The 11,854-nt window shown below is 42.8% G+C and overlaps 2 protein-coding genes across 2 annotated transcripts; both read left to right on the top strand.

Annotated features, from left to right (window-relative positions):
- Window positions 1-295: 295 nt before the first annotated feature.
- Window positions 296-3,662, top strand: ap5m1 (adaptor related protein complex 5 subunit mu 1). The gene is made up of 8 exons (XM_084143819.1): window positions 296-582; window positions 765-1,425; window positions 1,543-1,770; window positions 1,874-2,013; window positions 2,203-2,288; window positions 2,414-2,526; window positions 2,607-2,703; window positions 2,810-3,662. Exons 1-8 carry the CDS (start codon window positions 515-517, stop codon window positions 2,890-2,892), a joined length of 1,476 nt encoding a protein of 491 aa, XP_083999945.1. The 5' UTR covers window positions 296-514; the 3' UTR covers window positions 2,893-3,662.
- A 2,072-nt stretch (window positions 3,663-5,734) lies between these two features.
- Window positions 5,735-9,834, top strand: naa30 (N-alpha-acetyltransferase 30, NatC catalytic subunit). The gene is made up of 4 exons (XM_084144236.1): window positions 5,735-6,576; window positions 7,020-7,140; window positions 7,232-7,287; window positions 8,589-9,834. The coding sequence occupies exons 1-4, from the start codon at window positions 6,223-6,225 to the stop codon at window positions 8,724-8,726; spliced, it is 669 nt and encodes a 222-aa protein (XP_084000362.1). The 5' UTR covers window positions 5,735-6,222; the 3' UTR covers window positions 8,727-9,834.
- The last annotated feature ends 2,020 nt before the right edge of the window (window positions 9,835-11,854 follow it).

Genomic DNA, 11,854 nt, shown 5'->3' with positions numbered 1-11,854 from the left:
CGCCTTTAAAGTCGGCTGCAATGTCGAACGTGCCCATTATTATGACTAGACCCCGCCCATTTCTACAATTTAACTTCTTAAAATCTGATTTTAAACCTAACCCTAACGTTACCCACACTGCTAACCTTATGCCTAACCCTAACCTTAAATTAATACCAAAAAGCAACCAAAACAATTCTTGAATTTTTACAATATAGCCAATTGTGACTTTGTGGCTGTGGTAACTACCGACACCCCGGAAGGTACACTGCGTAAACACACATGCGCAAAAGTTTCCTGATTGGTTCAGGCTGTCACATGATTGTAAAAATAGGAAGTTCATGCTGCAACGAAAACAGAACAGAACATCGATGAAAACTCAGTCGTGGAAGTTTAAAATGAGGCAAAATGTTATAATGTCCCCCTTTGTTGGACTACTACTACTAAGATTTTCCTCATAGACCTATCACCGAAGAAACGTGGTTATCATATGTATGCATAACCTGTCAATCATAGGCATTTTTTTCTGGCCAAAATGAGTGTGAGGGCATTGTGGATTATATCTTACGAGAGGGGAGAATCTGTAGCAGTGCGCTTTTCCAGGTTTGTAATGTTTTTCCCTTCCATTGTCTGATTGTACGTAAAACGTTATGTCATCATGTTATATATATATATATATGTATGTATGTGTGTATATATATGTATATGTTACTTCACACCTGTCCTGTATTGCTGTTTTTGGCTATGTAAATAGTAGGTAAAAGTGTTGGCTTCTTCTCACACAGGCGATACCCAACAGTGGAGAAGCGTGCTAAGTGTATGGCCGGCTCATTGTATGTGTCTGTCCCAGAGGATGGCACTGTGCTCCAGCTCCTACTCACTGAGCTGGGCCTGTCAGACCCTGACAAACCCTACATGGCTCTACGAGATGACTGTCTCCACCAGCAGCGCTCACCAGCCTTGGAGCTCCATGTGGAAGGCCCCAGTGGAGGGGTCCTTTGGCCAGTGTTGGTCATCTCCCAGGGGCCTCTGATCCTGGCCTGTCTAGCCCTGGTGGATGCCCCCGCTGATCCACGGCCTCCTCTGGCCAGCCTGTTCTCTGTCTCCCAGGGCCTCACACTGTTGGCAGGCCTGCAGGCTTTCCTCTGTGGGTCTGGGAGTAAGCCTGACAGAGAGGGGCTCACCTCTCGCCTGGCCATGATGCCCTCTATCCTCCTGCAGGTCTGCCCCCTTGGGACCCCACAGGACATCCCTCAGCCAGGGGCCTCATCAGCATCAGCATTGCCCACTCCTGCAGGGACCCAGAAACAGCCAGCCTGGAAAACAGGGCTTCACCGTGGTCGGGCTGTGGTGAATGTAGCTCTAACGGAGATGGTGCGCTCCATGCAGTATGGAAACCGAAACAGGCAGGATCTCTGGGATGTCTACGGCACAGTGACTTGCAAGGTGAGCACAGTAATACTGTCTATGTCTATCGTAATGTAATGCTAAAGCTTCTTGTTACCTTCTGCTGTCTACTCATTTTCTCAAACCCATTTGTGCTTTTTCCCTTTGCGTCATCAGTGTGAAGTGGAAGGGGTTCTTCCCAATGTGACGGTCACTCTCACCCTGCCACCCAATGGCTCACCACTGATGGATGTCCTGGTCCACCCTTGTGTGTCTTCACTGGATGCCAGTATTCTGACCGCCATCAGTGTTGAGGACTGTGACAGCTCTGCTTTCTCTGGCCCCTACAAGTTCCCCTTCTCCCCTCCCCTTGAGCCTTTCAGGCTCTGCAGCTACACATCTCAGGTACACAAGTCCAGAGCTTGTAAACATAGCTAAATACATGCATTCACTCCTTCATACATTGCTGTCTTCATCTCATGTCAGATTTAATGCTGTATTTTCTCAGGTCCCCGTGCCTCCCATCCTAGGCACCTATCAGCTGAAGGAGGATGACAACCAGTTGCGTATGACTGTGAGTCTCAAACTTCACGAGAGTGTGAGGAACAGCTTTGAGTACTGTGAGGCACATCTGCCGTTCTTTAACAGGTAACCTATGGACATATAAACACAATACATAACATCTCACATTGATGATGCACTTCCTGATGTCAATATAGTAGCTTATTACACATAATCATCACTTGAAATGCAGTGTTTCTGTAATCTTGTAAAGAAACACATCTTGACTTGAGGTTAAGTTTAACCTCTGGTACTCTGACCCCTGTGTCCTTGCAGGGACCAGATGGGTAGTGTGGATGTGAAAGTGAGCTCAGGACAGCTGGAGGTGTCCAAGGAGAAGAACCTGCTGGTCTGGGTCCTCGGTACGTCTCATTGGTCTGGCGACAACATTTACACTGTGCAATGACCCAGTTTAACACATATTTAAGTTTCAAATACCTTTTGTTTATGGAAAAACAACGTCCCTATTCTGCCCTGCCACTCTTAGGCCAGAAGTTCCCCAAGTCCCTTGAGGTGTCACTAGAGGGCAGTGTGAGTTTTTCAGGGCAGCTCCCAGGACCTACAGATCCTCTCTGCACAGACCTTACAGCCTACATCAAAGTAAGTCAGATTCTTTCTAGACAATGGAGATGCATCTAAAACCAAGCATACCAGAAAAACGTTTCCTTAATGTTTTTCAGTTGTACTTCCGAGTGCCAGACTTGTCTCTGTCTGGATGCTGTGTGGACCAGCATTCAGTGCAGGTCTATTCCTCTGCAAAACCTCGCATAGTCACATGTGAGTGAGAGATTTGGGTTCTAATGCTAGTTTCATAATTTTCTATTAAAAAATATGTATTTGTAAAGTGTGACGCCTGAATGTGCGCTCTCTCTTCTCTCTGCAGCCCGGGAGCTGTTATCCTCAGAATACTATATCTGGAACTCAACTGGAACTGCACCAGTGTCCTCTGGACACATGATGCTGTAGAATGGAACTGTACAGTATAGACCAGCATCAAGGAAATGACTACTTCGTCCATATCTGGGATGGGCCAAACACATGATGGATCTCCAGAGCACAATATCACTACAGGACAACAGACACTGCTTTGGATTCTGGTGACCAGGTTTGACTCTGTGTAACAGACGCATCTGACATTATGAACCCAATGGTCAAAGTGCTGTAACTGAATGGTTTGTATCTGCTGTTGTTCTGACAGTCTTGGTCTCATCTAAGATGCAAAATGCAGTTTCTCATCCATACTGAACACAGACCAATCAATTTTCTGTGAAAGAATATGCCTTAAAGCTAGAATCCTTAATTGAAACAATAACAAAGTGGCCACCCCACCTCTGTTTTGGTAAAAAGCTGAGGGATGGGCCTGGAGAAATGTAACCACTCCCAAAATCATAGACATAGCTATGGTTGCAAGGACTGACTATCCATGATATCACAATTATAGTTTTAACTATGTTTTGAGGCTATACAGTGCTTTAAAAAAAACATTGTTTACAAACATTGGAGTAAAACAAGCGTATATTTTTTGTTCTAATGGGGTACGACCGTTGAACTAAGCTCATGAGTCATTTATAAGTTATATTCTTCAAGAATCAATCGGTATACAAAAATTGATGTAGCTACTAAGGATTCTAGCTTTAAATACAGATAATGGTTATTCAACTGAATCTTAGTAAAGAGTATTATTACTGGAAAGACAAAATATTGAATTATTGCAATTAAATATTGACGTTTATACAATAATGTCTGCATTTGTGTATGTTTGCTGCCAGTTCCTTTATTTTGGAAATGTTTGGCCATCCCACTCCACTGGCAACATCTCTTTAGCGAGAGGGGCCACCCTTGCTCTGACAGTCCCACTTCAGTGCCTCTCCATCAGCCAGATAATTAGCAGCTGGGGCCTTGTCGTCGGCTGGAGCTTAGGTCCTGTGGGAGATGGGGCTTGGGCTGTGAAAGGGTAGGCTGATCTGGGCAGCGTCTGTGGCACAAAGAGCCCGTCAGGAGAACTGGCAGGTCTCGCTGGTCCCCCCTCTGACTGCACTGCCTGTCAGCCAGTGGCCTCTTCAAATACCCAGCCTCTCCAGCCTGAGATGGAGCACTGAACCACCCTCTAAAAAGTTGAGGCCCCCACCACCCCCAGCTGGCCAGATGACTGGCTAATTGGAGAAACACTTGTAAAGAGAAACAGGGTGTGGTGGCCTCCTTAAATATTGCATGACAAAAATCGGTTCATCATAAGGGTCGGATTCAAATCATAATTGCAATTTGGTTAGAGTACAGCTCATCCACACATGACCATGATAAGAAAGTCCTGTCAATTAAAATAAAATGCATAGGCATACATGTACACTACCGGTCAAAAGTTTTAGAACACCTACACATTCAAGGGTTTTTCTTTATTTGTTACTATTTTCTACATTGTAGAATAATAGTGAAGATATCAAAACTATGAAATAACACATATGGAATCATGTAGTAACCAAAAAAGTGTTATACAAATCAAAATATATTTTATATTCTTCAAATAGCCACCCTTTGCATTGATGACAGCTTTGCACACTCTTGGCATTCTCTCAACCAGCTTCACCTGGAATGCTTTTCCAACAGTCTTGAAGGAGTTCCCACATATGCTGGGCACTATATTTTGATTTGTATAACACTTTTATGGTTACTACATGATTCCATATGTGTTATTTCATAGTTTTGATGTCTTCACTATTATTCTACAATGTCGGAAATAGTAAAAATAAAGAAAAACCCTTGAATGAGTAGGTGCTCTAAAACGTTTGACCGGTAGTGTATGTGTCTACAAAACACGTCTTAAGAGTCCCCCTAGACTATTTCCCTGCTCAGACATCTGTGGATGATATTTCTAAGTGTCCTCAACTTAACCAAGCTGTGTTTCCCAAGACATACAATAGCCTGTCTTTAGTAAGCAAGGTAAACAGTATATTGGTCATATAGACACTGCTAAGTATGTGAACATCTGGTAGTTGAAGGGTTAAAGCAGGGGGAGATTGTGATCCACTTTGAGTGTGTTCCACTGCAGCCAGATTCTTCTGAGTGTTCTATTGTCCAGCACTGGCCTCTCTTGCCCCCCTTGCTGGTGCAATTGCAACATTCTCATGTGAATTTCCACCCAGAAGACTGACCATGACCAATCCTCTGTCAATTGGAACCAATTGCTCACAGGGCATCCTTCACCTTCTTTTTATGTAGCAGTATGCTGTGGCAGACACCAGGACCTCTGAGCCGTCCCTCCCTCCACATTGATTTGGCTTTAAGACCCAGTGTGTGTGTACTGAACTGGAAAAGTTTTTTTGAAGGGGCAGACTGCTCCAAAGCTCTTGAGCTTGTCAGCCTGGCTCCTGGAGTCTGTGCAGTCACTGGGTTTGTACTGGCAGACATGGCATTGTTGGTTAAATAAGGCTTGCTAAATGAATGGGCACATTTTAACGAGCCTCTGCTAGAAGCCTTGAACCCACATATCACACAACTAAATTGAGATGCTGCATTTTGGGAGATGTTTTGAAGCAATTGATTTGATACATTGACTTGTTTATCAAATAGTAAGCCTACTAGTTTTATGAACATGCATGGTTTTTCTCTTTTGATCATCTTTGCGCTCACCTGTGGAACCCAAATAATATTATACAGAACACAAGAAAGGGCGCACCACATTGATTTGCTCACAAAAACAAAAAAACTCTTAATTTGTGATCCATTACCAATATATAATGGTATAATATATATGTATATGGCCCAGGGACCAAGACTGATCTACATAGTGATATGTCCTTTTCTTCACACTGTCAAGCATACTACGACACCCAGTGGTAGGGCTAGAGAACATGTTATTGAGTTCTGTCGGTGTGTCGCACTATAAAAATAACTTAATTTGGATTTATAGATATGTCTTATTCTTCATTCAATTATTTCATAACATTTTTAGACTTCTTGTTCTTGACATTTCAACAACACTGTTCCTAAGATTTGTATGCGACTCGTAAGCAAACGGACTTCTATGAGTGTCGTAAAGTTGTTTTTCGCACAGTGCATGCTTTACGGCAGCAATCATTTTGACAGGCAGAAGCTAGCCTAGCAACAAACTTTAGTAGTTATTAGTTAGCTACAGTACATGAGTTGGGTTAGCTACAGAAAAGACATGATATACTTTAAAAACAAAAGATTCGCAACTCGTGGCAACTTTAACCGTCAAAGCAACTTTTTTCGTTCTAGCTAACGTTAGCTGGCTAAACGCACTGTCTGCATGCGAACAATAACGAAATCAACAACAACATGCCAACCATGGGAATAGCTGAAATAGATTCAAGCAGTCTCGACGGGGAGCTAACATGCAGCAAAGAAGTGGTGGTGATGGAGGGAGACAGGGAAGACCTCGGGACGCTGTGTGCTGAAGAAGATTTGGTGGCATCCGCGCTTGCTGCCACTGTCACCTCTCAAGTTATTGTGGAAGAACTGAGAAGGCTTGGGTTATGTTCAAACATAGAGGGAGACGTGGAATACGTACCATACGAGTCTGAACTGCAAATGTCAGACATCAAAAGGCTTATTACCAAGGACTTGTCAGAGCCTTATTCGATTTATACATATAGGTATTTCATTCATAACTGGCCTCAACTCTGCTTCCTGGTACGTAGAGCTATAAAGTTGTTAGCTAACGTTAGCTGACTAAACTCAACTCCACGATTTACGATGGAGTTGAGTGGCGACTCGTTTAGGCGAACTGGAGCTCCGACATCACATAAAATAACAATGTCGTTTGTAATTGCGGGCAATTCTTTACTTTGGGTGCTGAAATCGGTACAAAAAACAACAACAAAAAACGTCATTTTATGTAACTTCGGATCTCCAGTCCGCCCACACTGGTAATAGCTCAACTCCATCTTAAATCGTGGAGTTGAGTTTAATCGGCTATAAAGTTGTATGTATTTATTAACTGATCATGTACAGTAGCTTGCCACTACCAGGCTATGCTCAGGGCTGAATATGGTGTGTTTTTGCAGGGCTGGAGCAAAAGCCTACACATCTGCCAGCCAGTAGATAATGAGCTGTTTTACCTCTCTGTGCTACAGGCGATGGTGGATAAGGATTGTGTTGGTGCCATTGTGTGCAAACTGGATATGCACAAGAAGATTCACCGTGGCTACATTGCCATGCTGGCTGTGGACTCCAGATACCGGAGGAAAGGCATTGGTAAGTGGGCATTAGGAGGATCTCCAAGACTGTGGAGTTATCATACTGTTTCATGTTTACCTCTAACCTGTCATCACTCCTGTCATTTCAGGTACACATCTAGTCAAAAAGGCTATCTATGCTATGATGGATGAGGACTGTGATGAGGTATGTTTTTTTTTACATAATCATCTACCCTGGAAGACATTAGGCAAGTATGGCCAGACGTCCCCGATTTCCAGGGACAGTCCCTGATTTTGGTAGCCTGTCCCCAGCTAAAGCTGTACCAGAAAATATCCCTGATTAGTCCTCAGAAAGAAAAAAGCAACTCTGAAGTTAAATTGGGGCTGATATTTCAATAATCAAATGCTGTATCCAATCAGATTTGCATGTAAAAATGATGTCAATGCCTTTACCAAACTCATTTGCTCCTGAGGCTTTGCGCACGGACCTTTTATGAGAACGTTTGACCAGTGATACAGAGACTGGACTCTGTTTATCATGTATCCTTGTGCTTTATTAGAAATGCCAAGTCACTCACCCACCATTGCACCTTGTACCAAATGGTGGGTTGGACCTCACTTTATATGCGCAGAAAGCTACGTACATTTGTATGTGTTCATCTACAAAGCCCTTTTGGGTAAACTCCCTCTTTACCTCTGTAGTCTGGTCTCCTTCACCACCATCAGTTACCATACCCAGTCTGTTAGGTGGTTGCTACTTCAAGTCCCCAGGACATTTCCAGTATTAGGCAAGACTGCCTTCTCGTCTTGTGCACCAGAGGCATGGAATAGTCTACAATCCATGCTTATCTAGATATGTTAGTGCCACTGAATGAATTTAAAATGTTGATGGGAGACTCTGTTACAGAGTAGTATAAATGCTTTTTTTTAGGCTGGATCATGTTGTTGTATTGTTGTATGTTCTAATTCTGTAATGTATTGATTGTCTGCCTTCTTGGCCAGGTCTCCCTTGAAAAAGACTGGGTCTCAATGGGCTTTTCCTGGTTAAATAAAGGTTAAATAAAAAAATATGAACACACCATACCCATGGCCAGAATGTGCATGCAACAGCATAAGCTACCAAACTTGGATGATTAAAAAATGACTAGCTAGGCTAAGATTAAGAAAACTGTTGAGGGGTAATACATTTCTGTGTTAAGTATTTGAAAGGACTATAGCGAAAATTGATTGTTAAATATAGTTAAATTACATTTTTAGTTTCGAGCAGTATCCCCCCCCCCACACAAAAATCATTCACCTTGCATTAGGCCACATTTTAACTAGAAGATAACAGGCCACACTCTTTACCATAAACAGTGACAGGTTTAAGCTTGATTCTAATCTCATTCCACCAATGCACATTTGAAACTGAAAATGCCATTGAATACCATGTTGTTGTATAGTATTCAGAATTGAGATAGAGGTAACAATCTCTTACAAATTACTTGATTTTGTTGACTTTAACAGGTGGTGCTGGAGACTGAGATCACCAACCAATCAGCCCAGAAACTGTATGAGAACCTGGGCTTTGTGAGGGACAAAAGGCTCTTCCAATACTATTTAAATGGAGTGGATGCTCTACGGCTCAAACTGTGGCTCCGGTAGCAATGCAGTCAGTGTCTCTGGCCTATTTCTCCCAGTCTCAGGAACAAACGTCCTCCCTACAAGGGAAACATCAAAGCCACAGAAAATCCAGCAAGATCATGAAGGAAAATTGGAGACACGTACCACAGTTTTCTTTGGTGGATTGGGAATACTTTTGGCATTTTAGTGGCCAGTGGAAATGAACTGAAAATAACACACCCTAGCCCTTGACCTGTACCAAACTAAATCAATTACAAACAAAACAACAGCTTGCCTCTGTCCTTTTGTTTTTTTATTAGAGGACTAAAAACAAGTTGGGAAGAAGAGTAAGACTATGCAAACTGAATGTCTTCATAAAGCCATTTATAGGGGCTATACAGCCTAAATGTTTCAGAAGTCATAGGAAAAGAGGATACCGCTCACTCGATTCAAGAACAAAATGCAGCTGTCCCTTGTCTTGTTGTGTGTTCACCACTGTGGCCCCAGGTGTGTGGTAGCTGGCCAGTTCTACTCTGTCTCTCTAGTCCTACTAAGAGCTTCCATCAGGGTTTTCATAAAGGTGGAGAGGATTTCTGCAATAAGCAATTTCCTGTTAGGGTAAAAGGAGCCCTGAAGTACAATAGATATTTTCAATGTTGAAGGGAATTGGGGAACATAAGAGCTCTTCAATGTGCTTCTCATTAAACAAAATATCAATCCCAAAGATAATTTTGAAAATACATGATCTTTGAAGCTAAATTAAACGGTCATTGAGGGAAATAAGTTTGTACCATTTGTACGTACCCATTTTTGGCTCGGTACCATTGAGTCTAGAGGTCTTGAAGACGTCAAACAAAACATGGTCAGATATATTTTATGGCCTCTGTGGGGCTTCTTTCAAAAGTATATCGCAAGACACCTTTCAATTTAAGATGGACAAAGTATTTGGTAATTCATTATTGGGATTGTACTTTTTGGTGGGGTCAGTATTTTATCTGTCCATTTTCGATTGTTTTATAGATTAACAACGTTAAAGCGACTTTGGATCCTTGAAAAGCACTATATAAATGCCATGTATTATTAATCATGACGGACATAAAATCGAAAAGCCAAATGTATTTTAATGTGCTTTCTCACCTTCTGAACATTATGCTGGTGTTGTGTCAAGCTCATTTTAGTCCTTTCCACACCTGTAGTATCACTATCATCCCTAGAGGGCGCCACACACTTTCTTCAAACAGGCTGGAATAATCATACACACTGATTCACTGTCATAAACACATTTATTTGTTATGGAAAACAGATTTGTTCCCATAATGAGACTTACTTTAACCACAGCTGCTATTCTAATGAAGCAATCCTATGAATACATTCAGGTGATAGTTTAACACTGGTGGTGGACACATTTTCTGAAATACTTTGGTTATGACAAACCAATATTTTAGTTTGCCATGTCGTCATACAGTAAAAATGCTAACAGTTTAAAAGATAAACTGGCTACAATTTCTGCTTTTCAAAATGAAGTGACCATCAATAGACCATTAGCATTTCGCAAACTGAGATTGGAGATCTGGTCTAATCCAGATTAGTACACCTCACAAACAGCTCCTAGTCCAGGTCAGGTTCCCAAATCCCTCTCTCCCCATGACAAAGACCTCTAATGCCTTCTCTCAGAGGCCACCTACTAGCCCTCTCACTATCTCCCAAAGAGCTCAAGTGTTTGGGAATTGGATCTCTTTGTTTCTCTGTCTTCCAGTCCAGCATCCAAGGTAAGGTTTTCCTCATGGTCAGTCCACCATCTGTCTCCCCTGCCACTCTGTCTGTGAGAGTATTGGTTTTCCAGTGAGGACTCCTGAGGCCTCCCCAAGCCAGGTCTCTGTTGATCAGCTCCTCATCCCGACAAAGGCACTGTGGTGGTCCAGGCTGGGACTGCTGGCTCTCTCCCTGCTCCAGGGGAAGGGGGCTTGGTTGGAGGATCTCCTTGAGGTCAAGGCTCTCTCCTGTCATCTCATCCCAAAATATGTCCTTTTGGGTTGGCCTGTTCAGCAAATGCAGTCTCGGTATCCCTTTGCTGCTAGGTCCTCCAACTACAAAGGCCAAGGGAGCAACACAATAATAAAGTAAGTAAAGTACACAATCTATTTAAGTACTAGAGCCCTGTGGATTGTACGCATAACTTAGAACATGTTCAAGTTGGTGGTAAAAAAAATGTTAGCCTGGCTGAAGCGACTCACGTGGTACACATCGAGGGAGAGCTGTGACACTGCAGTCAGGAAGACTGAGTTTGGTGTCAGCCAGATTAACAAAATGTATCCAGTCTCACCATTATCTGTGTAGATGGTCCTCTCGTGGACCCACTGCTCTCGGACTCGTCTCTGGTGGGCTCTCCGTCTCCGCTGGGCCTGTTGACTGAGGACCATCTGTGCCTCCAGGAGTCCTCCCTACACAACCCAACCCACACAGCCAGCGAGACCATGCCATGCATGAGTCACCACCAAATGGTTGTTTAAAATATAATATAGTCAGTCACATATCATGTATACACATAATGCATCAATGATATGCTACAGAAAAAATGTTGATCCCTAGATCATGCCCTATGTAATGAAACATCAAAATGTACAAATTATGTTATATACAGTATGTCGGTTTGTGAGGGACTGTGTGCACGCACGTGTGTGTTTGCCTGGTAGTGGGGGTTTTCCTGTTCCCTGTACCCTGAAAGCGGATCCCATTGAGGGCCAGTCAGGGCTGTAGACCACCCCACTTTCCACTCCACCAACGCTTTAATCAGGCCCACTGGGACAGGAGGGGCCCAGGCTCACAGCTCACCAGCTGTCTACCTATCTATCGCTCTTGCTCTCTCTGGTAAATTACCTCCCATAACAACATTCCTGACTAAATCAAATCCCATGTAATTGTTTTGAAGACTGAGGAACATAAGCATGTACAGTGCATTCAGAAAGAATTCATACCCCTTGACTTTTTCCAGATTTTGTTGTGTTACAGCCTGAATTTAAAATTGATTACATTTACAGTGGGGGAAAAAAGTATTTAGTCAGCCACCAATTATGCAAGTTCTCCCACTTAAAAAGATGAGAGAGGCCTGTAATTTTCATCATAGGTACACATCAACTATGACAGACGAATGGAGAGAAAAAAATTCCAGA

This window comes from Coregonus lavaretus, assembly GCF_964263955.1.
Source record: "Coregonus lavaretus genome assembly, chromosome: 27".
In the NCBI taxonomy this organism is placed as follows: Eukaryota; Metazoa; Chordata; class Actinopteri; order Salmoniformes; family Salmonidae; genus Coregonus; species Coregonus lavaretus.
Note: the sequence above shows the minus strand (reverse complement) of the source record. Positions and strands in the feature narration are given on the sequence as shown.